This window comes from Paecilomyces variotii, assembly GCF_004022145.1.
Source record: "Paecilomyces variotii strain CBS 101075 chromosome Unknown C8Q69scaffold_4, whole genome shotgun sequence".
Classification (NCBI taxonomy): domain Eukaryota; kingdom Fungi; phylum Ascomycota; class Eurotiomycetes; order Eurotiales; family Thermoascaceae; genus Paecilomyces; species Paecilomyces variotii.
Window position 1 is genome coordinate 505,688 of NW_021167143.1, and position 27,945 is coordinate 533,632.

At 49.5% G+C, this 27,945-nt stretch overlaps 6 protein-coding genes across 6 annotated transcripts; 2 read left to right on the top strand and 4 right to left on the bottom strand.

Annotated features, from left to right (window-relative positions):
• The first annotated feature begins 384 nt into the window (after positions 1 to 384).
• C8Q69DRAFT_463722 (putative 5'-nucleotidase) lies at positions 385 to 2,817 on the top strand. The gene is made up of 6 exons (XM_028630385.1): positions 385 to 701; positions 775 to 982; positions 1,046 to 1,214; positions 1,326 to 1,756; positions 1,838 to 2,158; positions 2,215 to 2,817. The coding sequence occupies exons 1-6, from the start codon at positions 663 to 665 to the stop codon at positions 2,760 to 2,762; spliced, it is 1,716 nt and encodes a 571-aa protein (XP_028485703.1). The 5' UTR covers positions 385 to 662; the 3' UTR covers positions 2,763 to 2,817.
• Positions 2,818 to 3,769: 952 nt separating this feature from the next.
• Positions 3,770 to 5,347, bottom strand: C8Q69DRAFT_229909 (hypothetical protein). Its single transcript, XM_028626389.1, has one exon. The coding sequence runs from the start codon at positions 5,035 to 5,037 to the stop codon at positions 3,895 to 3,897; it is 1,143 nt and encodes a 380-aa protein (XP_028485704.1). The 5' UTR covers positions 5,038 to 5,347; the 3' UTR covers positions 3,770 to 3,894.
• A 2,503-nt stretch (positions 5,348 to 7,850) lies between these two features.
• Positions 7,851 to 12,115, bottom strand: C8Q69DRAFT_506265 (hypothetical protein; the record flags this gene model as incomplete). The annotated part of the gene is made up of 5 exons (XM_028632784.1): positions 7,851 to 8,050; positions 8,116 to 8,838; positions 9,181 to 10,254; positions 10,428 to 10,710; positions 12,041 to 12,115. The coding sequence occupies 5 exons, from the start codon at positions 12,113 to 12,115 to the stop codon at positions 7,851 to 7,853; spliced, it is 2,355 nt and encodes a 784-aa protein (XP_028485705.1).
• A 1,963-nt stretch (positions 12,116 to 14,078) lies between these two features.
• On the bottom strand, positions 14,079 to 14,754 carry C8Q69DRAFT_229919 (hypothetical protein). The gene has a single exon (XM_028626390.1). It carries the CDS (start codon positions 14,502 to 14,504, stop codon positions 14,121 to 14,123), a length of 384 nt encoding a protein of 127 aa, XP_028485706.1. The 5' UTR covers positions 14,505 to 14,754; the 3' UTR covers positions 14,079 to 14,120.
• A 7,686-nt stretch (positions 14,755 to 22,440) lies between these two features.
• On the top strand, positions 22,441 to 24,867 carry C8Q69DRAFT_230146 (hypothetical protein). The gene is made up of 4 exons (XM_028626393.1): positions 22,441 to 23,715; positions 23,766 to 24,031; positions 24,120 to 24,428; positions 24,492 to 24,867. Exons 1-4 carry the CDS (start codon positions 22,681 to 22,683, stop codon positions 24,571 to 24,573), a joined length of 1,692 nt encoding a protein of 563 aa, XP_028485707.1. The 5' UTR covers positions 22,441 to 22,680; the 3' UTR covers positions 24,574 to 24,867.
• Positions 24,868 to 25,302: 435 nt separating this feature from the next.
• C8Q69DRAFT_230139 (hypothetical protein) lies at positions 25,303 to 27,936 on the bottom strand. Its single transcript, XM_028626392.1, has 2 exons — positions 25,746 to 27,936; positions 25,303 to 25,678 (listed from the first exon to the last, which is right to left on the bottom strand). Exons 1-2 carry the CDS (start codon positions 27,628 to 27,630, stop codon positions 25,452 to 25,454), a joined length of 2,112 nt encoding a protein of 703 aa, XP_028485708.1. The 5' UTR covers positions 27,631 to 27,936; the 3' UTR covers positions 25,303 to 25,451.
• Between the last annotated feature and the right edge of the window lie 9 nt (positions 27,937 to 27,945).

The window sequence follows — 27,945 nt, forward strand, 5'->3', positions numbered from 1 at the left end:
GGGCTTCGATCGTGAACGACGATCTCTCAGCTCACAACCCGGGGCAAGCCAATAATTATTAAGTGTTTCCATCACTAGCACTAACGTGGATGTTTCACGAGCCACCGTCAGGGATGGATCGGTTGGCTCCAGAATCCCCCGCCACTGATCTACGGAGGAGATCTAGATCGGGACAATTTTGAATCTGCATTTATTTGATACGAACTAATGTACGTACATACATTACCAAGGTAGTACTATTATGCCTCAGTCAAGCACCTAGCAGGGTTGGAATCTAGATGGTAGTGCGATCTGGTTTACTGCGGCATTGGATGCCCTGTATGTATGTACTGTAGATCGACGTGACGTTGCTCAAGTATTGGCTCCACACTCTCGATGGCTTGGTGACCGATCAATCTGCTTCCTGACTGCTCGCTGCTGACTGTTATTTCGAATTGGACCGATTGACATTGGAGCTCCCTTGCTGCCTGTCTCACCTATATATGACTGTCGAGAAATTAGGTAGCTTCATACACTACTTGCATTCCTCGTCAGCATACATACCTTGGCTGACCCCACATCTGTACAGTACCTAGCACAACCCATAATCACTTTATAACTTAACCACCACCATCCACTTCACCTACCTACCTGCTCTCAACAAAGGAAAGCAGATACACACAATGCAGTTCGAGCTACGCTTCGCTCATTTCAACGACGTCGTAAGTACATACTTCAGAGTCAAAACCGAACCCTAACCCTACACATTCAACCAAACTCATACCTATCTGGCAGTATCACGTTCCATCAGCGGATCTACTCTCGCGTTTTTTACACTTACAAAAATCCTTCCTCAAAAAAGAAATCACTGGCGATAATGGCCTAACAGTCTTTAGCGGCGATGGCTTCTCCCCATCGCTTGAAGCAAGTGTTTTGAAGGGCGAGCATATGGGACCGGTGCTTGATTTTGTGAACGTCGATATAGCATGTTATGGGAATCATGGTCTGATCGTTCTTTCTTAGCAAACGCGGATTTCACTGAAGTACCTATTGCTGATGGGGCTAGATTTCGACTTTGGTGACGCGAGACTGAGGCATCTTTCGGATGGAGTTGATTTTCCTTGGGTGCTTTCGAACGCGTTTCACGAAACAGGAGGGCTCCTTGGTTGTGCAGAAGAGTATGTGATTAGGGAGGTTAATGGGGTTCGTGTTGGATTCTTCGGACTGGCAGGAACGTATGTGATACGAAACAAACCGTCCTTCAAAAAAAAAAAAAAAAAAAAAAAAAAAAAAAAAACACCAATATCCAGTTCTGAAGGTGACGACAGCTCGCTAATAAGTAACAGAGACTGGCCATCCAACTGCGAGAATCTTCCTCCATCAACCATCGCGTCACCCGCAGAGGTAGCCAAACGAATATCGCGCCATCTCCGCGTAAATAAGGGATGCGATCTGATTATTGCCCTAACCCACATGCGTCTGGCCGAGGACATGGAGGTAGCAGACATGACAGCCTCTGGAGACGGTAAAGTAGATTTATTCTTCGGCGGTCACGATCATGAGGTTATTCGACGATATGTCGGCGATACAGATTCAAATCCAGAGAATATTGAGCAGGGTCGCGACAATACAGATATTGTTATTAATGGATTGGTTAATTATACCGAGGGGAATATCAGGATCATTAAAAGCGGAACAGACTGGAGAGGCTTGTCGTTAGTGCGAGTGGTTGGACAGAAGGATGATAAGGGAGTTGCGAGTGTCTCTCATGTGGAGCGTAAGTATACCTACCTTAGGTACCTTAGTCAATGACCATTAGTTAACTATGGCTTATACCTACTGTACTAACAGACCGCAGTGAGTCAGTACACCGACATCGAGGCAGCTATCCCAGCCCCCGAGACATTCCCACCACAAATCAGTGAGGTTCTGGAATCCATTCACAATCGCGTGGATTCACTAGTCCAGTCGCCTTTGGTGCATACATACACCCCTCTCGAGGGTCGCAGTTCAATTGTTCGAAGACAGGAAACCAATCTAGGCAATATGATTGCGGATGCAGTACGTGGATTCTACGATACAGATATAGCCTTCTTCAACAGTGGCGCGATCAGATGCGATCGTCTACTCGATTCATCATTACCAGGAGGTAGACCATTGCGAGTGAGAGATATTATCGGTAATACACCCCGGGCCAGATGGCTCAGTAACGAAGACTAGAGACTAACAACACAGATATCTGTCCATTCGACAACGCCCTCATTGTGAAACGAACCAGCGGCAGAGTTCTATACCACGCCATAGAGAACTCCCTCGGGGACATGCACATGGACGGCCGTTTCCTCCAAGTCTCAGGCCTGCGTATAGTAGCCACATGGAAAAAGAAAGCCGGTGAGCGCGTCATAGATATCTTCTTATTCATCGAAGGACCCGGGACAACAACAACAACAACAAAGCTAGAGAAAATCGATCCTTCTCGCATGTACACAGTCGCTCTTGCGGGATTTATTGCTCGTGGTTATGATGGGTATACGATGTTTCCGGAAGAAGAGACGATAGTGAATGAGGAGGCTGCCATGACAGATACGAGTCTGATGCTTCGGATATTTGGACATGGCGAAGAGGAATCGGATGGAGATCGATCGAGAAATGACCATCATGTCAAGGGCGTTGAGAGGGCTAGGAAGAGTATAATTATTGGAAGGAATGATTCGGATGGATTGCCAGTTGTTAATCCTAGAGTGGACGATAGAATCAGATTTATTGATTATCCTGCTTTGTAGAAGATATACAGTTATACATAAGACAGAAAGATAAAGTAGCTTGATAACTTTGGGATATGCTTCGATATAAGGATGTCTGACTCTTTTCCAAGTAAAGTGCCAGTTTACTACGGAATCAAGGTTTATTACATATATCTATCAATCTCTGTACCGGGTGAAAACCTGTCGAAGACCAGCCAGATCTCACCCTTCAGACATACATAATCCATCCGCACAAAAAAAGAGTACCTAAAAGTCAAAGTTAACCAATACACCAAAAACCCCGCTGCAATAATACCAGATCGTCAAGTCTCGCTTTATCTTCAATGATATCTCCCCCCAGATTTCTTTACAGAGATAGATAGACAATAGCCCGCATAAGGGTCGATTCCAGCTATATACTACGTAGCAGCTAGTTATGCATTATAATACCCCTTCATTGGTTCCTATGTATCTTCCTGTCTTGCTCCGTTTCTGGTATCTCATGTATTATCTACCAAAATCTCGGAGTCTTCGATCAGAAGTGAGGGACCAGAAGAAAAACACCACTCCCGATAACTATTCTTGCATTCGGTTCTTCCCGAACCGAGGAATCAGTCACAGATGCCCATGTCGTCAAAACAATAAGTAAAGAGATCCATAGGAAAACGAAACCATTAGTGTTTGTCAATCACACCGTATGCGCCAGGCATCCACTACCTGATGATGAAAAACTCGCTGAAGTAAAAAAAGAGTCGTATCACACACAGCCGTAGAAAAGGAGATGAGTCTACCGCAGCCATCCATTATAACCATCATCAGAGAAACGGTGACAGACAGGAGTGCGGGATAAGGGAGGTGAAATGAAAGGAGAAATATATCATCAACCGCCGTCAAGATGCATGCTTGTGGGAGGAGAAGCATGCATCGGTCATGCTCGCTGGAGATGCACCAAAGATAGAAACTCGAACTCAACGCGCCGAGCCGTAAATCGCGGTCCTCTTATACCTGTAGCAAGATCTGGACCGGGTTTCCAGTAGCATAGCGAGACCATCAGATCTCACTTGCCCCCAATTCCTCACGGGCCATACTAGATCTTCCACCAGTCATCAAATACTGCGAACTCAGGTAACTCTTGAATCACCAGGTCGGACGTTTCAATATCGACCGTGGTCTATGTTGTTTCGCTATCACCGCCGTTGACGTCTGTCTTGCTGTCTTTTCGGTTGCCGTAGACACCACCCACGGCACCCCCGACAATGGCTCCAATAATGATGATACCGAGGACAACACCGACAATCCATCCTTTCTTTCGGTTTCCATCACCCCGTCCTCGGGCATACTCGCTCTTATAGCCGACTTCAAGCCCGGAAACTTGGCCATATGGTGATCCGTTGGAAGCGCCAGATCGCTGCGCCTTTTTTCCGAATGCGCCCGCCATGCCTCCTCCTGCCGTGCCATTAGTTTCAGCGGGCAAGGCTTCGCTGGATCGAAAACCCAGGGGCAGCATCGATTTCCGTTGAGGCGTTCGGAAAATGTCGTCATCGCCATCATCCGCAATCTCCTCGGCGTTGATCATCATCGGGTTGACAGCGGCACCGTAAGCCGACTGTCTCTGATAAGGACCATCGTACCAGCTTCCTGTACTCGGATATGATGGGTAATGATCGATCAGACTCCGTTGGGAGGGATTCGTCGTTGGTGTGAGATGCGGCGTGCTACCTGCAGGACTGACATGTCCTGCCGGCATAGCGGCTGCCCCTAGGGGAGAATAATTGGAGGCGTAGGAGTCCCGTGGTCGTAGCGGTCCGAGCGAATCGTGACTGGGGCAACTGGGTGTTGATGGAACATATGGTGTATCTGATGCTGTGTTGGCGTTGATGTTGGTGTTGATGATGGTGTTGTTGTTATTGTTGATGTTGTTGTTTTGGCTTCGTTCGGCCGGCCCAATCCACCGACCGTTCACCGGACTCTGTATCTCTTTCGTGGCCTCGAGACCACTTTGACGTTCGTTATTGCCAGCGACTCCCAGGGCGATTCCACTGATACCACCGCCTGCAGCTGTGGCCCCCAGGTTGTCCATCCCCGGCGTCACCGTCGTGTTTGTCCGCACCGAGGGCGAGTGTGCCAATTGTCGAGCTGACTGCAAGGCTGGCTCGCCGTGAGGAGGCGGTGCAGGAGGCACGGCAGACGCATTCCCAACGATGGGGGCGGCCGTGAGAGCATCATCGGTCCCCTGGGGCGCTTCAGCGGCCTGGTTGCTCTGGAACCGTTCCTCCCCAGGTTCGAAACTGAATGACCGGTGGGTACCGGACATGCCTGTTGACGACGACGGCCGAGCGCTTTATTTATCACAAATAATGATTCCGCGGAGGTATGCAAGGCAGGATGACAGTCCTTTCTTTTTTCTCCCCTTCGGGAATGCGTGCCTGCAGCGTGGGCTGTCTCATTCAAAAAGGGCTATCTGGATCGCCGATCCGGACGGAGTTCAGCTCGATGCCACGACGGTGACAGCTCACCTTCAGCGCCCAAATGTGTCGTTGATTGAATCCGCGTTGTGGTCTTATCTAGCTGGGGGGGGGGGGGAAGAGCAAAAAGAGAATATCCCCTGTTGAAGCGCGAAGTTACACGGTCGGGGACGTAGGAGAGAGTTCAGAAGAAGAAAGGTTGCCGGGTCGACTAGTTTATCAAGCAGGGACAGTGACTATCAGCTGGCCCTATCTATGGCGAGCGCGAGCAGGAAGGTGTCAGTGCGATTGATGGCGGCTGGAGTGCATCAACCCGATGTGTCTGTCTGCGACAAATTCCCTGCCACCGTCTTGCTGCCGTGAAGATCGCGTTTCGAAAGAGGTGCGGGGGAAAAACACCACCGGGGGATCCTCGACTCTAGACTCAAAATGGAGAGGAGAGATGATCGACCCCCAAGAGTAAGTAAGTTAATTACTTCTAGGAATTGGAAAAAGCAGGGAAAAGACTAAAAAAGAAACGAAAGAAGAAAAAAAAAAAAGAAGAAGGTCCAAAGAAGAGAAGAGAAACGAGTGTTGACGACGAGCTGGGATGGCTTCTCTGCATCCGGCTTTTTTGCCAGGGACGCGGATGGGGCTGAACCTCAACCAAGCCTTTGTTGGTCTGTGTTTTGCCAGGGAATCGGATAGGAGAAAGATCATAATAATAATAATATGGTAGATAGTTATCGCATGGGAGCTATGGCGAGAACTAGTGGCTTAGCTCGTCAGCTAAAGTTAGTAACTGGGAACTGGTGAGTTATTCGCCAGTAACTAAAGTAGTTAGATAGATAGTAAGACAAGATATTGTGATCATTATTATTATTATTCCTCTTCGTGGATCTGAAATTCTGAACTGGATTTAGTTATCTGGAAGGAAAAACAAAGCTTTCTGTCGCACTTTCTCTTTACTAAAATAATAAATTGAAGTATAAATATAAATAAAAATAATAATAATAACAATAATCACAATAAATAAAATATAAATAAATGCCCAAGGCCGGCGCCTCGCACGTGCCTCAGTCCGCTCCCGGCCGACCGGCTTCGGGTCGCTTCGCTGTGCTTCCTGTGGCTTTTCGGGACCAGAAAACCATGCCATGACCATCGCACAGAGACAGGAAAACCTAGGCAAAGCCACTGACCTCAGCCCGCTGCTGGTTGGTATTTATTGGTATATTATTACTAGAAGGATTATTACATAGGTAACTACTAATTACAGAGTAATTAAATTATGGTACTCTGTGCTACATAGATCTCGACGAATGTACATACATACATACATGCTGGGTTTCGTCTGTGCTTAGAAGAGGATCTAATAGGATAAGCTTCTTTTTTTTTTCTTATCAGTATGATCATATAACAAGAGAGTATTGTAACTACTCTAGTCTCTAATTAATCAACCAAGTGTTCTAAGCAAGCAAGTTAGTTGGTTACTCACTGACTGCTATCTTTATCTCATGCAGGACCCCACCACTGCACCAGTCTAACAGGTTCCACCGCTGTCAAGACTCAAGAGTCAAGAGTAAGAACACACTACTACAATTTTCGCTACTCTAGTCTCTGCACATCCACTTCCCAATTAAGAGTGTCCAGCAGATTACAGAGCATCAAGTCTGTCTCTTGCCTGTTTTGCGCGTACCATAGGACTGATCGGGTGGCCGAGAGCGGAAATCGTAAACGGCAAGGTACTGTATGGTATGTAATACTGTAGATAACTAGAAGAATCTCGAAAACCCCAAAGCAACTGAGTATGGTAAAGACTACAGCTGCAAGTCAGTCAACGAGCCGAATTCACCGTCTCTGCATTCACGCTCGCTAGTTACAATCTCACTGATAACACATACACGCCAGCGAAGAGAGACCAGACAACCTGCCCTCTCTCATCGAATTCTTTTCTTTTTCAATATCGGCCTTCTCCACACCGAACTTCAACTCGCTTTCTTCCACCAAACCACCCTCCTTCTCTTTCTCGCATAATAATAAATAGTAACAACTAAAGAAACAGAGAACCGAAGAGTCCTGTAGTAATCTGACCATTTCGCCCTTGAATCCCGAACAGGTGGTTTCCATCCACCGCTGACTCCCATTCCATGTACAATGCCATATCCGTCAATGCCATCGATACAAACATGTCCATGCGACCCGAGAAGAACAAGGTGCTGCTATCCCATCCATCACGCCAAAGGAACAGACCCATTATGCTGCCTCGCATGTTGGCCTCCCTCGTATATCTCACTCCGGCCCATCAATCCTTCCGAACTTTTGCTGTCTCCAGCCGCATCCTGTCAATTTCCCCACCAATAACCCCCCAAAGCCAGAGGGGTCTAATCGCACATGAAAAAAACATCATACAAAATCGAACACAAGAGGGTATAAACGGTAAGGACAGATATTGTACATCCAAGTCAATAATAACACGAACTGTAAGGGAAACAATCGGTAAAGACGGAAGAAGTGGTATCTTAAGGGCACCGTGGAATGGTAAAAGGGGGCCAATAAGGAGAAACAAAGGAGAAGAGGTAAAACAAAAGAAAATTTGGTACACAGTCTCCTGACTTGCGACGGTAGCATGCTCAATTGGCCACAGCCATCGACGGGCACTTCAGGAGTACTCCAAAGCCAGGCCTCAGCCTTCTACTTCTTCCGCACTGCGTTGAGACGCAGACGTAGCCACCGCAGCCGTTGCCGCACTCAGACTAGATTTCTTCCTGGACCGCTCAAGGAATTTCCTCTTCCCGATCCGCGTCTCAAAATGTGGAGCGATGGACGTAGTTTCTTGGCCGGCATTCAGCATTGTGTTACGCATCTTGTTACGGTAGGCATCAACTATAAGATACCACCGAGTTAGCCTCTGCGCACGGAGGGATGACGGGTGGGAGAAGTCAACCTACGGGATCTCTGGAGGAATAATGTCCTTCCCGCAAATACTCTGCTCTGACTCCAGCTCATGCGATACCCAAGGTCATTCAACAGGATCTCCTTGTTGTGCTTGCTCCTCGACAGCTTTGGAACCGCAATGTCGGTCTCCCCGTCGATGGATGGTGCCGGCACCAACGTCCTTCCCACAGTCGCAGTGCTGCCATCATCATCTTCTTCATCGTCATCGTCGAAGTATCTCTTCCCTGGGACGACGCGACCGGGTGGACTCTTCATCTGCACGGGAAAATAGGTCCTCGGATAGACCGAATTGGACTGACGGTAAGAATCCGGGATCTCGTTCATGTCCACTTGGTCAAGCATGACTTTGACACGGACGCGACAGCCGCGCTGCGAATCATCCACCAGAATAAACTTTCGACGCTTGCCCTGGGGGAGGTCGCCGAAGAGCGCGGCATTATCTGGATTGCGCTCGTCATCGTCGTTGTCGTCCTCCTCGCGTCTGTTGGAAGATGTCGCGATAGTCCCGTGGCGACTAAAGGATCCCATGCTGCTGGCCTGGAGGGGAGGCATTGAAGGCCCACCTGGTGCCCCTGAAGCACTGGCAGAAGGGGGGTACATTGGGAAACCGTGGAAAATCTGACCAGTCCGGAGGTCTGTCGTCCCATGTCCAGGCGGCTGGTGGCCACTTGTAGCATCAGACGAACGATGAGTACCGTTCGTATATCCAGTGCCGCCTATATTCCGCGGGATATTAGGGATGTGGAATTAGCCTACGCTTTTGTGGCATCTCGTAAAGGAGGGGCAGGCGCGCAACAGGGTACCATGTGATATCCAGGAGGGAAACAGGAAAAGAAAACCGAGAAGGGCATGGGAGGTGAAAAACACAAGGAAAAGGAACAAGATAGGACCCGACTCCGACAAGTAAACACAGATCCCAGCAGACAAATTCCAACCTCATCAGAGGTATCCTTAACCCGTCTTTACAGAACAAATAATACATGGCGATCATCACACTCTCCACCATAAAAGTATTGACAAGTCTCAAAACGAAACGCATCACATCTGGTGGAACATACCGCTGACTTCCTCGTTACCTGTGCTCCCATCATGGTGAGCGTGGTGATGGTGTAGTTGCCCGCCGCCTAGCGACATAGACCCAGGGGGTGGCCGTGGTCCTGGCGCTGTAAGGCCAGGTCCAGGAACTCCTGGAAGAGCGCTAGTTGGGGCAGCAATATGGCTAGGCTGCGGCGATTGAACAGTTTGCCTCCTGTTTATCTTTGCCAACCTCCTCACTCGGCGACTGCGAAGTCGAGGGTCTTGATTGCTATTTCTCCAACTGTCGACCGCTCGTTGGATCAATCCTCGTTTACCTCGCAGTGGGGGGTTCAGCTCGGCCAGCGCCCATCCAACGGCATTGCATTCGGTCTCGTAGACCAATCGGTTGCCTCTGTACTGGTCCTTGCTGCAGCAAGCTCGAGGATAGACGCAGTTCTCTGTCTTGAACTCTTGACTAAGATTGTCCACGTTCACAGATTCTACGTCACAGCGGATGGTATATTCCATCTTGACGCGGTCACGTGAATACTCAAAGGCAATCCACTGCACTCCATTGCTATCCTGTCGCACAACAAGGGGAGTCGTGGCTGGGATCGGGCCTGGTGCCGCATTGGGATTCGCCGCTGCAGCTCCGTTTGCATGTACGTTGTTCTGAGGAACTTGTCCCGTCGCGGGCGTCGAGTGAGGCGGGTTGATGGGCGTCCTTTGAGGCGGCGTAGCCTGAGACGGTATAGAGTCCAGTTTCAGTTGCTGCGGGCTGTTGGTGGTCATAGCAGCTGGATGTCCCTGTGGCTGCGGGTGCATTTGAGCAGCGCCTGTCTGATGCGGGATCATCAGCGACTGCGATGTGAGGGCATGCTGTTGAGACGCCGGGTGTGGTGCATAAGGCGACGGGTGCACCGAGTTCATCGAGGAATACGGCTGATAACCATACATCTGCGAGGGCATTTGCGGCGATTGCGTATACAAATTCCTTCCATGCTGATCGTGTGTTTGTGACGCCACGGATGCCGGGGAGTTAGACTGGGGTGTATGGTAGATTGGAGGATAGGGCCTCTGCATTTGTGCGGTAGCTGCCATCAGATCAGGAGGCCCTAGAGCGCGTCAGTACCTGCAACCCAAGTATCAGATCCCTAATATTCCTCCATCCAAAGGAAGTTAAGCAATATAACCAGCGCATCTACATGCCTCGCAACAAGGCGTCTGCCCAACTCAACACTTTCCATGCTACCCTGCCATTTTTGAGTATCAGAAAGAGCAAACTTACCGCTTGAGGGGTATTGTCCAGGAGCGCTTGTCGAGGTATAGTGACTAGGATGCGTAGTATAATAGGTTGGTTCTTGCGTAGGTTGTCCGTATGGAGTTTGATGTTGCAACGGTACACCGTTCCCTAGACCATGCGCAGTCGCATATGTTCCCGACGGTATGGAGCTATTTGGTTGATGCGGAGAGTTCGGTCGTTGCTTCTGGTGTTGCGCAAGACTTGTCGGTCTAGGATGTTGCAGAGCGTGATGCGGGGGAATTTGATGGCCCGAGTTCTGGCGACGAAGCTATAGATGGACGGACATTGTCAGCCTCAAGACCAATCCACATACTGTTCACTGATTATGGCCGATTGATATCCATGTGAAGGGGAAATGACTGAAAATGTTTTATGGCAAATAGAATCTCTCAAAAGGAAATAGTTAAAAAAAGTCTGTGTCCTGGCAGCCCCTTTCAAACAATTGTGCATGAAAATCAGCACAAAGTGCCTGATATGGACCAGAAGAACAGTAATTTAGGTAACGCCCAATTTGTTCCCCAGTCATCATAGGTAATATTTTTTTTTCAGGTTCATTCCGCTGGCGAATCCGATGTAAGTTCAAGGGAGACAGACTCTCCCCAGAAAGAGAAACCGCTGTGGTCCTTTTCGGAGAGAAACAAGTGCTGAAATAGCAATAGATCCAATTATATCTAAAGGGTGCGCCCCAACGGCCCAATCGAGAGCGTAGAATAAGCGACGGCAACAGGGGTATCTCCGAAGATGTCATTGTCTGTACTCGCACCGTGCTCATGGAACAGGTCACGATGCAACGACACTCTTGAAGGAGGGAGGAACGTTGTACAGGAGAGTGGTGGCCTCTCCGTGCTGATGGCTCGTATACACCTGGACTGGATCTGCACGTGGAACCTCCAATTGCGTTTCATGCACCATATATGCAGAATACATGGCCTTGAAAGCGCGGATTCCAAAGGACAGATGTGCGATTCGCCGTGGCAGTGACCAACAGAAGGCAGTCGATTCGACTCCGGGCCTCTTATGGCCCCCATACCTCAGTCAAATCCAACCCAGGTGACACCAGCGCGCACATAAACCAGAGGCTTGTGAATGGGCTTTCAATGGGCTTCTTGTAGCACAGGACGAACAGGCAACCGGTAAATCATACGAAGATACCGGCCACTGACAATGATGCAAGATCAAGCGCTGACTGTATGGAAGCTCAAAAGGACAATTCTCAAGAAGAACTGTGTAAAAGAAGACATTGTACTGAGCAAGCTGCCGGGGTATTGTTCGTGGTCGTGTTGAAGCAGGGGCAACAGTGGCAGGGACAAGGGCACAACATACGCAACACGCGAAGATTGTGACGCGCAAAAAAGAGAAAAAAACAATAAACGAATAGAAACAATACCAAAGTAATTCTCGTCAACAACCAAGAGATCGACGTAAATATAACATATGATATATGCTATACTCTGTGCCTTTCTTGACTGGTGGTTCGGTATTGTTGGTCTTGAATGGTTTTGGGGGGCGGTGTTCGTAGCAACGCGGAGGATGGGGCGAACGTGCTCTTTTCCAACAACGGACGATCAAAGGCAATAGATAATAATAATGGCACTTACAGGATCGTCGGCCGAGTCATCCTTATACTTGGCAGTTGGGGGAGGACCCAGATCGGTCTGGACCATTGCGGTCATGACTGCTGGACAGCAATTTGGTTCTCTTGATTGACAGAATCGCGAGAGCCTTTCAAAGGCCCTTCGGATACCACGAATGGCCCGGAAGTAGTAAACGTCTTTTTGCTTGATAGAAGAAAGCTCGAGCACCTGTGACGGGGCTCGAGGGAGTGGCAACGCTCACGCCAGGAGGCTAAGCGGGTTCAATGCCCGCGAGAGGCTGAGACGACTAGGAAAAGCTCGACGACTAGCAGAGAGTGGAAGCTAGGCATTGGGGGTGAGCCCTGGAAGAGGGGTAGGGGAAGCTTCGGATGGGGCGTGATGGTTGACGGTGCGATGCGAGTGCCAGTGGAGGGTCCAGGGTAGTTATTTAGGTGTTCAAAGACCCAGCGACAGGCTTGATGCCCGCTTGAAGAAGATACCAGCAACGCGAACCCGATGCGGATGGCGGCGATTGGAAATTATTGGGACAGGAGGACGGCAGGCAAGCAACGAGAATGCTAGGAGGGAGTCGCAGACCGGTGGGGTTATTCCAGAGGGAACTTGTAACTAGCGGGAGAAGTAGTGTAATATTGACAAGGATCCGAAATGGATGGTAGGATGCAGCATGCACGACGGGGGGACTGGACTCGAGAAATGAAGACAGCTGCGGCGGAATGAACGCCAGAAAAAGATGATGTGCAGCGTGCAGCGCGACGGTGCGTGGAAAGGAGAGACGAGAGGCGTTCAGGACCTTCAGGTCGACTGAGTTGCGTCCTGATGGATTTGACCAGACCAGCACCGACCAGGGCCGTTGAACTAGTGGAGGATAGCAGACGGATGAAGATTTCGGTCAGATCGTCCACCAGAGAAGGGGATCAGGAAACGAAGGGGCATCAAAGACGTTAGACAGGGAAGACCGTTGGATTATGATAGATAGTTCGATCGAGACATTTACAAGGGCCACGGAGAGTTCAGGAACGTTTGCTGAATGAATAATAATAATAATGTCTGCGACAGGTCCAAGAAAGTCTCTTTGGACTAAGTCCGGAGTAGAGCTCCAGAAGACGACTTTGCACTAGACACAGGCCTCCACTATGAGTTTTAGTAGTTAGTAGTATCAAATTACGCTTCCAGACCACGCGGCAGACTTGGTATTATTATTAACTGTCTCGTGCTGGTGTGTGTGTCTATTAGGAACGGCTGCTGTCATCGAAGCTGTTGGGAAGCATTCTTGACCTTTCTCACGCAACCAACACCTACTTACTAACTAGGTGGGAATCGTTTAACAGGACAGATTGGACCGTCTTGTTGAGCTATCCCCTCGAAGTGTTCACGATGGTATTACCAACTTACTACAGAAGATGCTAACTAATTACCCTTTGGGGAAACGATGGAGGTGGTGGATGTCGTCTTTTGCTCCTCCTCCTCCTCTCCCTCTCCCCCCCCTTTTTTTTCTGGAACAGTCCGTTGCTGCATCACTGGCTCGATGGATATCGGGATCTGGATCTTGATAGATAAAGAATGACCATCGTGCAGGTGGTTGTTGACATCTGACGGGGGGTATTATTATTATTCTTTGCCCAGGAGATTTTTGTATGTGTACCATAGCTCGGTCGATACGGCGCCATGCCCTGACAGCTCGCGGCCTCCACTTGATCCGTGAGCCCCGTCGTTCCGTATCGACCATGATCGTCCATCCTGCCACCATCGGCCGCCCACCTCGCATGGGCAATGCTCCAATGGCCAAATTCTCCCATCCGGGTATGTTGCCGGAACGAAGTCCAGACGAGCGATCTGACTGCAACTGTCAGCCTTGTTTCCACGGGCGCCACACGCCCCGAAAAGACGACATTATTGAGGGCATTGAGCGCGCGTCGTATGGGGCTTCACCACTGCGCTCCACCAACCACGCCCAGAACGCCAGAGAACCCCCCGACCGTCACCCTACCCACCCTCCTTAGCCCCGTTAAATAAACTCGAAACAGCCTAAACGGCCTGACCGTGTGCTGCTTTTCCCCCCTCGAACGTCCGTGTAACTAACTAACTAACTAACTAACCCCAGCCCATGAGAGCGCAGCGGCTGATCGATCGCGGTGATCCCCTCTGGCCGCCGCCGCGACGGACATTGGCCCCTCTTTTCTCTCAGCGCTGGCCAGTAGCCGTCTAGCGGCCCAATCGCAACGCACATCCGCCTTCCGCGATCGAGGCTTTCGGGTGGTTCCAATCCCATCAGACGTTGAAGCCGTGGACGAGCGAGCTGATTCCCCACCGCCGCCCCTGTGCCATGCAGACATTGGCTTTCCGTGGTTTCTTGGCGTTGGATGCTGATAGTCCTCGAAGAAAGACCGAACAGCAGCAAGTTGAACAGAATAATAATACTAGATACCAGAATCATCTTGCCAGAGCTTAACGAGGCATCTGTCGTCATATGGCGCCCTATGTCTGGAGATTATGATTCGGCGTACTCCGTATAGTCCAAGTGGTAACACACGAGTTCTTCCGCAATCGAAACAGATCACCCATCACAGCCTCAGGACGGACATCCAGGCACCTGTCAGGGGAGGGAAAAAGGGAGAACGTCCAAGCACGCGGCGCATATCTGCAACGCGTATCTGCAATACAGAGGCTGCATCTCTCCCATAATTACTACTCTCTCCCATCTGGACTTGAACACCCCTAGTAGGACAAAAAAAAAAAAAAAAAACAAGCAGCCGGCTCCGAGCTGCGCCGCAATAATCCCACGGATTCCGGAGGCGGCATGAATCGCAACTTGGGAGCTGCAAGAAGCATCGACGGTGGATGGAGGAATTCCAGAATCGGGTTAGCTCTCCGGTCTAGTCGAGGAGGACGTCGCACCGTTGGCATCAGCCCGTCCGGTCCCAATTTCCCGCCATGCGTGTGGCGCCCTCGCGATTGGTGGTGTCACACCCCCGGCAGGCAACCACAGTGATCGATGCAGGGCGCGCAGCACCGTCTATCGCTCGTTCGAAGCTTCTCTAACCCTCGACAGTGCTCCGCCATCTGCTTCGATTGCATCGATGTTCCATGGACGGGATAGCACGGAGGAGAACAGCCCGTTGCGAAGGTATCCCACTGCGGCCACACCGCGAATCAGAAAACTGCATCGTTCGAGACGATGTCCTGCGTACGATATGATATTATGGCATGCTTAGTTAGTTATTTTATTGAGAGCAGATGAGAAAACGGAAACTCTCGGGTTGGGTGCTTCTTGATTGGCCGTCCAGTCAAGACAGATTGGCCTTTGAGTCTTTGACAATAATAATAATAACGTCCCCTGTTCGGTGCTCCCGCAACAGCGCTCCTGCGCGGCTCCCGCTGCCTCCCGAACAAGGATTATTGGGCAAGTCACAGGGGCGATTGGCTTTTAGGCTCAGATAAGCTGGACTATCGAGTATACTAATCTGAGCTGGCATGGCATGGCATCATCCATCTGGGATTCGAAGATCTCCACAAGATTGTTCCTACGCGCCTACTCCGTACAATCAAGGTTGAAAGCGATTTACCCTGAATGGAGTAATCGATAAATGGTGAGTTTGGAGAAAATGCCCGAAGACTCGGTACACAGGGATTGCGTGACTTCCGGACGAATATCGTATGGGCAGCATGCTGTGCCTGTTATGTGTCGGACCTCCTGGCGAGAAAACAGGTCAATCGGCCAAAGGCTTGTGATTCACAGTGCATGATGCTAGTTCTCCAGTGATTAATAATGGCAACAAACCGTCGCATCTGTGCCGTTATCAATCTTCATGGTGAAGTAACTGGAGATCGGTTGTTTTGATTCAGTTCAGGTCAGTTCAGTTCAGGTTCGCTGCCAGGCACGGACATGGGCTCTAAAGCTTGGAGGGATCCGGGGCGCCGCAGGATACAGGGTTATGCCTCTTGATCGAGCTTTCCACCCCGGAATCACCCCTGAACTTTGAGCGTTGACAACTTGAAGACAAGCGTGATGACCCTGGCTAGGACATGATCCGCGACATGGAATCTAAGTACGGAGTACGGAGTGCACCTGGCCAAACTCGGATCTACGTACGGAGTAGTGGAGTTAGATTTGTGCTTAGCACATGTTCATTGAAATTCAGTAAGACTTAAGAACGCTTTCTGAGCCTCATAGCTCTCTTCAAACAACAGTCCGTCCTTCTGCGTCATTTATCGAAGCCACCGCGCTGGTCCAGTCTTTCTACGTCCGTAAAATGTGGGTAGGTATTACAGTAGCAGTTCCGGAGCGTTGATGGATGCGAAACATAACCAGCAATTTGAATGGCCTTCCATTCAGTGTCGATGCAACTGCGACCGGCTACTAGGCGCATCTCAATAACACGAGCCTGTCCACCGCCAACCACGATTTAGCGAATTGAGTTGATGAGATGAAAGAACTCCTTTCCAACTGGCAACGACGGATATGCATACGGCTACGCACATACAAAGGACAGAACAGTCAGCACTATCATTTCTAAAGTGATCAAACCGATTTGGGGGTGGGTATTATTTGGCTCCGCTCAAACCCCACTTTCTCAGAACCTGCTCTAGAGTACGGAGTAGGGTAGCAACACCAGCGTATTCTGGTATCACTCGGATCCATGGATCAAGTGCTAGATGCACCGGAAGAGGGAACGGAACAGCTAACAATGCTGGTCCCAAGCCTCGAGCTTACAAAGGCGTCTATTCCAGAGCAATCAACCCTACCGACCAGATGTCGCTAGCATAAATAATAGAGAAGCCTTGAATCTGAAAGGCCCAACAGCAGTGACAAACTGACCACCACGACCGTATGTGCGTCTAGTCTCGGGCTATGCGATCTTTCCAGGAAGAACTCCGCTGCAGAAGGCTGTTGTTATCTGGGGGCAATCTCATCGAAAAAAGAAATGTTCAGTGGATCATCCTGCGACCCCTCCTCCTCCAGAAGCCATCCATGACCTAGCTGGGCTTGTCCGAGTGGATAAACCTGGAGTCATAAGTTCCCAGCGGGACGTCTGTGCTCTCTCACGGCAGAGAGCTATACCCAAGGCAGACGGAGCGCACGTTCATGTCCTCAAGCCACTTGATTTTAGTGTCGAGTTATACTTAGGTACCTCGCAGTAGAGTAGGCGCCCGCCGCGTCTAGAACCTGGTCAAGCTGAAGTTCTCACGAGAATAAGCCTGCCTAGACCTAGCTTTCCACATGCTGTCCGATCAGCTAACCCTTCCGGCCGCTCTTCAAACTCAATATGCACGCGATAGGGGGTAGATACTAGATAGTCTACTCCGTGCAGTGCTTGTTCAATAATAATCTCTGCGGGCTTAATTGTTGAACCATGCCGAATTCGAGATTGCCTGATGATGACTACTAGCCAGCCCCATCGTCGTCATTCTTTCCTTTCTTCAGATGTCAACCCCCCACTACGCTCTAAAATGGAAGGTCATGACAAAACAGTGGCCGAGGCCCTCTAACTAGTTAACTAGGCAATATCTTTCCAAGAAGAGTAGTAACTGGGTAATCAATAAAGGACTAGTGTTAGCAAGAACATGTGATCCGAGCCCGCCGTACTCCGTAGTTCTGCTGTCAATGCGAGAGTAACTAACTATGGTAGTCCTCCACCAAGATCGACTCCAAGCCGGCATGTAACCGACGGGTCTAGCGACCGAGGCTTAGCTGAGTCTGGCAACAAGCTGCGTTCAGATGACCAGACTAGTATCTAACCCTCCAGTCGCCAACGTCTCGTTTCAGAAATCAACAACACAAGTTTAATTTTAACAATCTCAGGTGAGAGTGCCAGTGTAGCTGCATTATTCCCTTTCTTTCTTTCTTTTTCTTTTTTCTGCGCAGGTGACACGTACTCACTTTAAAAAAAAAGGTATCTATTCTAGTGCTGGATCCACAATGGGCTGAGATTCATAATCTATGTCATAGCGGATCGAAAGCCACTTAAATCCGATAGGCTATGCAGTACGCACGGCATCCTTTGAAGGGAACAAGCTACCATCGTTTCATTCGTTCCCAGCCCATTTAGCATCGGTCAGCCTGTTGTAAGGGGATCAGACCCGGCAGATCGACAGTAAGGGCCTGGGATGATGGCTTACAGGATGCAGAAGCCAAAAAGAAAAAAGAAAAAAAAAATATCAATCAGACATGGGGGAAGATCATAACGCAATGAGGAAGTTAGCTGGTACGGTAACTGGCATGTTCGACGCTGCAAGTTCCCACTCCTTCGAGTTCGGTCTTATACGGAGGGAGGCATTATTACGGCATCATAAGCTGAAGGTGCAGCACCGACTCTAGTAGGTACTGTAGTAGTAGTGTCCCGACTCCCTAGATGGCCTCTATTACCAGCGAGAGATCATGGCGGGAGTATGTGCGTTCCAAATCCCGAGTCCTTATCAGTATTTGCATATGGCACTGATGGAGTGTTACACAAGCTGCACAGCGTGACTGGAGCCCTTTCCAGGCAACAACTGCACATATCTAACGTAATGGCTAGGTAGTCTTGGGGGATATATGGTATTCGCTGGATTGAGCACAGAAGTTGGCTTGACATAGATAATAATACAGTCCAGCGGTAGTTAGCTAGGGAAGTACAGTAGATTAGAGTTAGATGACCATGTCTTCTGTGATATTGCTATATCCCTATCTCACTTCTAAACTCAAGCTACATACACCTAAGCCCCTAAACCCATTCAAGATCTATAAGTCTCCAGGAACCTAAGAGCAGGATTATTATTCATTCACTGCCCGCTGAACAGACAATCCTGACTCGATCAATGTACCGCTGCGAACGATCCGAGAGCAGTTTCGGTTTAAATGACCGTTCTCGCCGACGAATCCAGAAATAGAAAGGCCTCGACCTGACAATGTCGCATGGGCGTTCGCCTAGGTAGGTTGCATGATCGTAGAGTGGAGCTATCTAGTCGTTCCTTTCGACTGTTTCTTTCAGCCCTGATAGATAGTTATTATTATTATACTGTGCATGCCTCTTACAACTTATCTCTTTTTAGAAAACGGTGTATACTATAACCGCCCAATGGGGATAGACAGACAAGACCCACGTAATTCTGAGAAGAGGACGCAGAAAAAAAAAAAAGAAAAATAAAACCCCCTAAATACTTGAAGTTCTTCAATAAAAAAAAATATCCAATACCAATGCACAAAATCCAGTGCATGGCATCAGCTACGGCCAGAACTCCAGAGTCCCCGTGCGCAATCAGGGGACGGACCTGGGGCTAAATTACGGGGATGAGTTCCCGCGGCTCCCAAAATCGAAAAAGAACAAGAACAAGCGTGATGTGATCCCTGTTTCCCGTCGCTTTCCAACGTTCAAAACGTTAGTTAACCCACGATTTCAGCTTATCTATCTAGCGGATATATTCGCTTCTTCTTCCTCCAGTTTCGATATCTGGAGTGTTTCCTGTTGCGTTAGTTGGTAGGTATCTAATAATTTATGCTCCACCTCGAAATGCCTCTTATGGCTTCATGAAAAATTCTCCGAGAACTTAATCAATAGCGACGTTTCATGATGCTAGGTGTACAATTCTATTGGATAGGGAACAAAAAGATGAGAATTTCTGCGTTATTGTCGTTATTGCGGCGTTGTCACGGACTCGAGACCTTGGGGCATATATTTGACGATAAACGGCTTCTGAGATCCGAAGCCCGCTCCAGTTTAGGGATCAACTAGTGGCTTGCACTGCGGGAATGAGGTCCGACGGTTTCGTGAATGGTTTAATTATTGGCCTGACTCACAGGTCACTTCTGGAGATGAACAATCATAATGATAGTAATAGAAGCTGGCAGAGGTGATCCGCCAAGACTTTCGACTCAAGTCGCGGCGCACAGCTTGAGACGCTACCCTAACGACCGGGCCAACTCTGATATTTGCCATCCTTTATTCCCATTACGAGTCATTAGGAGGTCCCCCATTTGAGTCTCTGGAGAGATAATCATGATTCTGCGGAAGGGAAAGTCCAGAACGATCTCTTAATCGACACGCCTCCTTGATTGCTCCCGTCCCGTCTCTTACTTGGGTCTAAATTAGTCGACTTAGGGCTTTCCGGGATGTCTCGGAACATAGAAAGCGACACGATGTGATTGCAGGATCCTGGAAATCAGGCATGCAGAGTCACTTCGGGGGGAGTTGGTCATCCACAAGGGTTATTATCATTCGAGGTCGTTAGGAGGAACTCCATCTGCGTCAGCCTATCGCGGCTTACTCAGCTGCTATACTTCAGCCAGATCAATTGAGATGATGGTCGACGGACTTGAAATATCGGACATTTTCCATGTGACGCTCCACCAACGTTCCTTGAATCCGTGGTTCTCTTGAGAGTCCTGTTTCTATGATCATGCCATAAGTGGGATCTGCGAAACCGGTGCGCGGTCGCCAGTACTCCACTGCAACTTACCTATGCTTGGAATTTTCGTTGAGAAACCCCATGCGGACGACATCGGATTTTATCATTTCACATCCGACCTGCTATTCTCATTCGATCTAATCGATGAATTGGCGAATGGCGAAATTACAGACAATCACCGTAACCGCTGTCATCATTCCATTGCCCTCTTTGGAGCTCGGCATTTCAACAATTTGATAGAGGCAATGTTTCTCGGAATGTTACTGTTCTCCTCAGTTCGCTATCTTTCCCCGAATTTCCGTCAGTGGGGGATGCACCGATGCCTCTATTTGGGGGGTCTCCTACTGTTGTGTATGGCAATAACTATGTGCTGAATGCTGACGGACAATCTGAAATCGCAGGCATCGTCGTGGTTAGCCCGTCTAACGGTCCTGTTTGTCATTACCCCTGCAGACTTGCATTGCAGTTGACATGATGTTGAGACCTTGATGCTGGTATATCGAACAGGCTTCTCCGCAAAAGAGCGCAATTATGACGGAGCTGATCGTCACAAATCTTGCCATGTGTTGCTATGCGGAATCGGCATCAGGGCCACTCAAGGTTAAACCATCAATAACGTTATACCTGGTGATCTACTTGATCAACATTGACACGTGTAGGCAGGCATGAAAGGCTTTATGTCTAATATGATTCCACGTCTTCGTCAGTGGTGATCTCTTTCCCTGCCAACATAACCTATCCCCGTACTCTGTTGTTGACGTAAACAGTGGGTTACTCGAACACCCCTGTTTAAGAGTCTTGCACTCTCAGGAGACTGACTATACATACAAATCTTGTGCACACTTTCTGATTCAGTCTCAGAATGGAGGTCTGAATGGCCGTAGGAGAAAAACAGATATAGAAGCTTTTCTTCGAACTATTCTTGTTTTGCCTCAAGCAGTATACGCATCTATTCTCTTATTTTACTGCTACACATAAGGACCTTTCGCGTTATTGTCCGTATTTGGCCATATAAAAAGCACTAGACTTGATATCTTATAATAACGGCGTAAGCAGTTCTGATTCCATTGCATGAGGTTAAACCCGTTCGTCTATAAGTTATTTCCAAGATCGAAGTTTGCTTTATAGAATAGAAAACTCGAACGGCAAGGAGGATATATACTTACCACGTGCCCACTTTTGACGAATAGAGAGCATGTATTCAATCTCAGGGCTGATACAATAAGATTCCGAAGTACGCGCATAACTGCCAAACATACTAAAGGAAGTACGAAGAGAACCTATCTTAATCATACATTAATCATAATACAACAGAACACACTACATGTGTAACTATATAACTACACCCCGAACTTCCAGCAGCCAACAAACCTGGACTGGAGATCCCATCACCCGTTCTCTACATTTAGTCCAGTGGTCCCATGCTAGACTGCAACCCAGCCCGTGCGCATAACTCTACATGTATGTACCTGTGATATCTCACACGCTGGAGATGATTTTCCTTCTAGAAGCTACCAGGTTTAGACGGATGCGAGTCAGGATCATTGCGGCCGGGGGTGTGATAAGTCGGCGACCCTTGAGGGATGAACTTCAGGGTATAGAAGATAATCCCTGAGTCTGTCTGCCCCTGACATGTCCATGTCCATGACCTTGTCCGATCCTTGTCTTTTATATAGTGCTACTAGGGGTAAATTCAAGATATATTGTTCGTCTTGTATCCAATCTAGTGTGGTCTTTGAAGAGTTTCTTATGTCTTTCCTGCTCGTTGCTGGGCTGAACATACGACAAATCAGAATTCCTGCTTTTCGTCTGCTATCGTGAGTTGTTGGTGTTCACAATGAAGTTTTAGAGTATATGATTTCAAGCGTCCAGATACCTACTTCACATGTATCGGAACTTACCGGTCAATCTTTTGATTGGATGCAGAGGAACGTTTTAGATTGGAGTTGAAGTCTCAGGCTTATGGATGTCACAGACCGAAGAGCAATTTGATAACCCTATCAAACTATGCTCCCAAGCGCTGTCTAACTAACTAGTTAACTGAGGCTTTGAGTAGATAAAACAGTCATACTTGCTCCTGCCAGCCCCGCGACGATGGCGCGCCTAGATCACGTGATGCTACCACATAGCCCTCAAAAAAGTACAGCGAATTTGGCAATCGCGCTAAGGACCCCTCCCCTTTGACTCATCGGAATCGCAACGAAGACCAGCGCGCGCTGTGCCAGACCTCTTCTGGTCGCTTCTTCAGTCAATCTTGCACAATGGCGGTCATATACATCGACGAGGAGAGAGGCATTGATGCGCCTGAGACTCAGGGCACTGAGGCCGCGCCCTTCAAGAGTCTGCAGGAAGCATACCTCGTGCGCGGGGCCGATAACGAGTACCAGGTGAAGAAGAAGGGCGAGGAGGAGTACAAACCCGCGGCTAGCTCCGCTCTGAAGAAGGCCGTTAAATACGCAGATGTCCAGCGCAAGAAGCGTGAACAAGCGGCCAAGCAAGCCGAGAAGAAAGCGGAAGAAGAGGCTGCGCGTGAGGCTATCCTGGAACAGGCCAAGAACATCAAGATTTCGGAGGACGAGTCGCTACCCAAGGCCGTTCTCATCAACATCGCAGAGACGGATCCCAAGGTTATCGGAAAACTGCGCAAGAACAAGGATGAGCCCAAGGAGGGAGTTGTGCGCGTGCGAGTTCAGGGACGTGTCCAGCGTTTGGCCAAGCAGGGTGGACTTATCTTCATCACGCTGCGTCGTGGACTGAACCTGATGCAGTGCTTGCTTTCCGGTCAGCTTTCTAAGACATACGATGCCCTGACCCTCACCCGTGATACTTCGATCGAGATTTTTGGAGAGCTTTTTGAGGTCCCAGCTGGCGCTCACGCTCCTCTCAACCGAGAGCTGCACGCTGATTACTTTAGAATCATCGCCAAAGCTCCTGGAGGAGATGACGCTTTGGCGACCCGGGTGCCTGAGGACGGTGACCCCCACACACTGCTTAACCTGCGCCACCTTACTCTGCGTCATGATAAGCCCAGCGCTGTTATGTACGTCCGTGACGTTCTGGAGTCTGCTTTCAACACTTCCTACAGAGAACTTGCGATCAAGAAGGTCAGCCCGCCGGCTCTCGTGCAGACTCAAGTCGAGGGTGGTGCTACACTGTTCAAGCTCGACTACTATGGTGAGACTGCCTACTTGACTCAGTCCAGCCAGCTTTACCTCGAGACTGTCCTTCCTGTTCTGGGAGACGTATACTGCATTGAAAAGTCTTTCCGTGCTGAGAAGTCCCTGACCCGTCGCCATGTAAGTTGTTCCTCTTGTTAAATTGTGTACTAGTTCACTGACAAACAAAGCTCTCTGAATACACACACATCGAAGCGGAACTCGACTTCATCACCTTCGATGACCTCCTCGCACATCTCGAACACCTCATCTGCCGGGTTATCGATTTGACATTTGAGGACCCTGTCGCCGCTGAGCTTATCAAGAAATACAACCCCGAATTTAAGAAGCCTGCCAGACCATTCTTGAGGATGCGGTATGCGGATGCCATTAACTGGCTGGTTGAGCACGGTATTAAGCGAGAGGACGGCAACGACCACGAATTTGGTGATGACATGTAAGTTTCAACTCCATTCGCCTTTTCTCATTTCAGATCCGAGAGCCTATCTGGGTTGAGAAAGCATTGTGTTGACATAGTTGAATAGTGCCGAAGCTGCCGAGCGCAAGATGACCGACGAAATCAACCGCCCTATTTTCCTCACTCACTTCCCCGCGGAAATCAAGTCTTTCTACATGCAGAGAGCCGACGACGACAAGCGTGTTACAGAGTCTGTTGACGTCTTGATGCCTGGTGTCGGTGAAGTGGTCGGAGGTAGTATGAGAACCTGGGACTACGATGAGCTCCTGGCCGCCTACAAGCGCGAGGGCATCGACCCCAGCGGCTACTTCTGGTACTTGGACCAGAGAAAGTATGGATCCAGCCCTCACGGAGGTTACGGTTTCGGTGCTGAGAGGTATGTTGATTGATTTAAACACATTTGCTATTTCTAGGACCCCAAAAGCTAACATTAAGAAAGATTCCTGGCCTGGCTCATGAAGCTCTGGACCGTCCGTGAAGCGTGCCTGTACCCGCGTTTCATGGGCAGATGCACCCCTTAAACGAACAAGGCAAGACAAAAAAAAAGCAAGATGAACCAAAGGCACTACGATGTTATGATGCTTAGATATGCGTTTATCGAAAGAAATATTAGAAAGTTTCAAAACCCTTGCATGGGGCCTTATCGTCGATGAAGTTGTCCTATGACATTTCCTTCCTTGACCGGATTTCTTTTCGGGATCCCAGGTCTCTGATGTCGTATTTTATCAACATACAGTAGTAAGACATGCTACTAGGAACAGTAAGATATATCAATGTGATTCATGGTTGTAATGTGCTGTGATCCCTAGTTAGAAGTTTGCAATTAACATAGTAGCACTTTGCCGGAGACTTAGCCTCTCTCTCTCTCTCTCTCCACGGTGCTGGGAATGACTCGTCCCATGACCATGGTCTTGGATAGATATACTGTACTCGTTACCATGAACTCATATCCAAGGGAACAGGACATCTGATCATCCATGGGATAATTCGTGATAGAGTTTACCAAACAAACCCCCCACGTGTTGACCCAGAGACTAATATAAGCATAAACAAACCCCTGTATCTGATCGGATATACAGTAGTCGGGTGAACAATCCACCATTTATATTCTCAGCAAAGACCAAAAAAGGGAGACTTGTGGTAATTGTTCATAATATTCGTACAGAACGTAATACGGTATCATCTCTTCATGCAGTGTATCGTACACATATCTTGCAAATGTTCGATGGGAAAAGCAAGCAAGAAAGACAGATACATCGTGGATCGCATCGCTTGCTCGTCTAGTCTGGTAGGAAAGGGGAACGGAAGGGAAAGGAGAATGCATATATAAAGAAAACAACACGCCCGTCTCTAGGGGGTTAGTTTAAGATATGAGTCTAGGCTCTATAAAATCACGGTATCACTTCCGAACAGGTTCTGGGTTAGGCACGTTGGGAGCGCGAGATTGCGCTTGTGGTAGTAGTGGAGGCTGGTCTTCCGGAGGTGCCTCGAGCGCCAAGGGTGTTTTGTCTTCATCGGTAGTATCGTCATCGTAGCTGGAAGAGTCGCTCTGCCCTCGGAGGCCCTGGCGACGAGCCTCTTCTCTGCGTTGACGGCGTTCTCGTCGCTCTGCTTTGTATCGAGCATCTGGTTTTATGTTAGTGTGGCTCTCAATAGGGGCGGGTATTAAGGGAGGATTTATGGCCGAACTCACCTCTGATCTCCTGGGTCTTTACAGCGTAGGCTTGGATCTCTTCCTTTGTCAAAACACGCAGAACAATGACGTACTCGGACCGCTCTTCAAAGCGCTCGTGGCCGGCTTCTAACGCGGCCGGGTTGACGAGACGGCGGTCAATTTTAGTCCACCGAGCACCTGGGGGAATTCCATTCTTCTGCGCATCTTTGAGAGGCGCAACACCCTCCCTGACGGCAGTCGGCTCTTCAGGGAATTTCTCACGAGGAGGCTTTAGGATTCCCTTCGGCGGGGCTTCAGGTTCCTTGGGAGCAGCAGCGCCTACCGTGACAGACCTCTTTTGGCGATCTTGAGGCTCCTCGGAGGTCTCCTTGGCGATAGATTCATCAGAGTGGCGAGAATCACGATTGCGGCGTCGAACCCGTCTCATCCTCTGACTGTCGGAACTGTCCGTTTCAGAATCCAACGACCGCCCATCTCTGGCGTAATCGGAGTTCTTGAGCTCGCCAATTCTTCGATGTTGCGATCGGGCTCGCGTATATTGATGGAGGGCTTCATCGGAACTATAGTCATCTGAGTCACTTCCAGGGCGGCGTAGAGAGGAACGCGCTCTCCGTCTGCGGTGCTCCCTGTGTCCATCGTCCGCTCTGGTTTTCGAATAGCTGCGTGAAGGATCGCGGGATCGATGACGATGCTTTGAACCGGCATCAGGGTCTAATAGATCCTTGGAGTATCCGCTAGCCAGTCCAGCCGTGGCAAGTCCTCCAGCCATGGCAGGATGAAGCTTATCGCTTCTGGAATCTCTGTCATCACGGCGATCGCGACTTCTCAGGTCATCGTCGTGGCGCCGGTGGTGGCGACGGGAATGTCGACGATCACTGTGGTCCTCCCTATACGAGGAATAGCCTTCGTCTCTATCCTGATGCACGACGGCTGCTCTGTGCCGCGGTGCGTGAAGGGAACCCGACGATTCACGCGAGGCGTCACTACCTGCGCGAGTACGGCCCACTCGTCCGTGCTTTTCATCCTTGTCCAGTCTATCAAAGCCCCGTTGCGACGGCGGAGGTCCGAATGCTCTTGGTTCTTTCCTCGACAGGTACGGTAGATATGATTCGAGTCCGGTCATACTCACTGGCCGCTCTCTCCGGTAACTCTCTCTTTCCGGAGCGGGGTTGCCCGCGAACTCTTTCTCAAACTGCTCTTTTGCATTGGTGTATGAATATGCATCATAGTCGTCGACGTCGTCTCTTCTCAGGTCACCTGTGAGTGGGTGTCCATGGCGGCCAGAGGATCTATAAGCACGGTAACCACCGCGGTCCCTGCGTGCTCTCTCGGGGTCCAGTCGACCGGTGTCGCTAGCATAATCATGGCTGTATATCCTGCGATGACGTGGGCTATGGATGGACGAAGCTGGCAGGAGGTATCTCTCGGAATCCTCTCTCGAGTGTGTAGATCGTGGGTGTAGTGGACTCGGAGGTCGATCATAGACGGTCGTGATCAAGGGAGGCGGACGGCTGGGCGAAGTCGGGATAGCCAGGCTCAATGGATGTCGATTCGAGTCAGCTCCTGACGCAGTATTGCTCCTTGGTCTTGGTCGAATGGCATACTCCGTCCGTAACTTAGTCGATTGACCTGGATCTCTGAAAGCTTTGGTGGAAATCGGTTGCGCTTCGAGCTTTCGATCGCCTCCGACCCAGGGGTCGTGGTTGTTTCTGTAGGGAATATCTGCCATTCTCTCCACACTTGATCTTGGGGTCGTATGGGGATCATAGCCATAGTAGTTCGCAGGCGACGCGTAGACATCCAAGGACGGACCCAATGGAACCGTGCCTGTGGAAGCGCGCATAGGATCCATCAAGCGCTTGCTCCCAGGGGACGCAGGGCGATGACGAGTTGAATGAGCCATACTAGTGGATAGCAATGGGAGATGATACCAGAGGTGATGATGCTTTTTCCTTTCCCTTATCGAGGCGCAAAACTGTTAACAGGAGGAATGTTTCTGATGCTGGTCCAGATGTGTTAAGATGGCAGTGATGCCAATACTGGTATCTGTTCTGAGCAGCAAAGCGGCCAGAAACCAGTGGAAGACCTGGAATTATAAGAAAACTTCCCCAGGGCGTTGAACCACGCGGGATGCTTGACGTTGGAGGGGCAATGGATGAGGGGATTCAGCTGTCATAGGCTTCTACGGGGAATCGCGCGTTTGCCAATCAATGACTGG

Bases quoted from the DNA above. Each gene is read 5' to 3' on its own strand.
- C8Q69DRAFT_463722 (XM_028630385.1), top strand. From the start codon at position 663: ATGCAGTTCGAGCTACGCTTCGCTCATTTCAACGACGTC. The intron at 1,215-1,325 runs GTATGTGATACG...AATAAGTAACAG, and splicing joins TTCTTCGGACTGGCAGGAAC to AGACTGGCCATCCAACTGCG. The intron at 2,159-2,214 runs GTAATACACCCC...CTAACAACACAG, and splicing joins GCGAGTGAGAGATATTATCG to ATATCTGTCCATTCGACAAC.
- C8Q69DRAFT_229909 (XM_028626389.1), bottom strand. From the start codon at position 5,037: ATGTCCGGTACCCACCGGTCATTCAGTTTCGAACCTGGGGAGGAACGG.
- C8Q69DRAFT_229919 (XM_028626390.1), bottom strand. From the start codon at position 14,504: ATGACGACAGATGCCTCGTTAAGCTCTGGCAAGATGATTCTGGTATCT.
- C8Q69DRAFT_230146 (XM_028626393.1), top strand. From the start codon at position 22,681: ATGGCGGTCATATACATCGACGAGGAGAGAGGCATTGATGCGCCTGAG. The intron at 23,716-23,765 runs GTAAGTTGTTCC...TGACAAACAAAG, and splicing joins AGTCCCTGACCCGTCGCCAT to CTCTCTGAATACACACACAT. The intron at 24,429-24,491 runs GTATGTTGATTG...ACATTAAGAAAG, and splicing joins TACGGTTTCGGTGCTGAGAG to ATTCCTGGCCTGGCTCATGA.
- C8Q69DRAFT_230139 (XM_028626392.1), bottom strand. From the start codon at position 27,630: ATGGCTCATTCAACTCGTCATCGCCCTGCGTCCCCTGGGAGCAAGCGC. The intron at 25,679-25,745 runs GTGAGTTCGGCC...ACATAAAACCAG, and splicing joins AAAGACCCAGGAGATCAGAG to ATGCTCGATACAAAGCAGAG.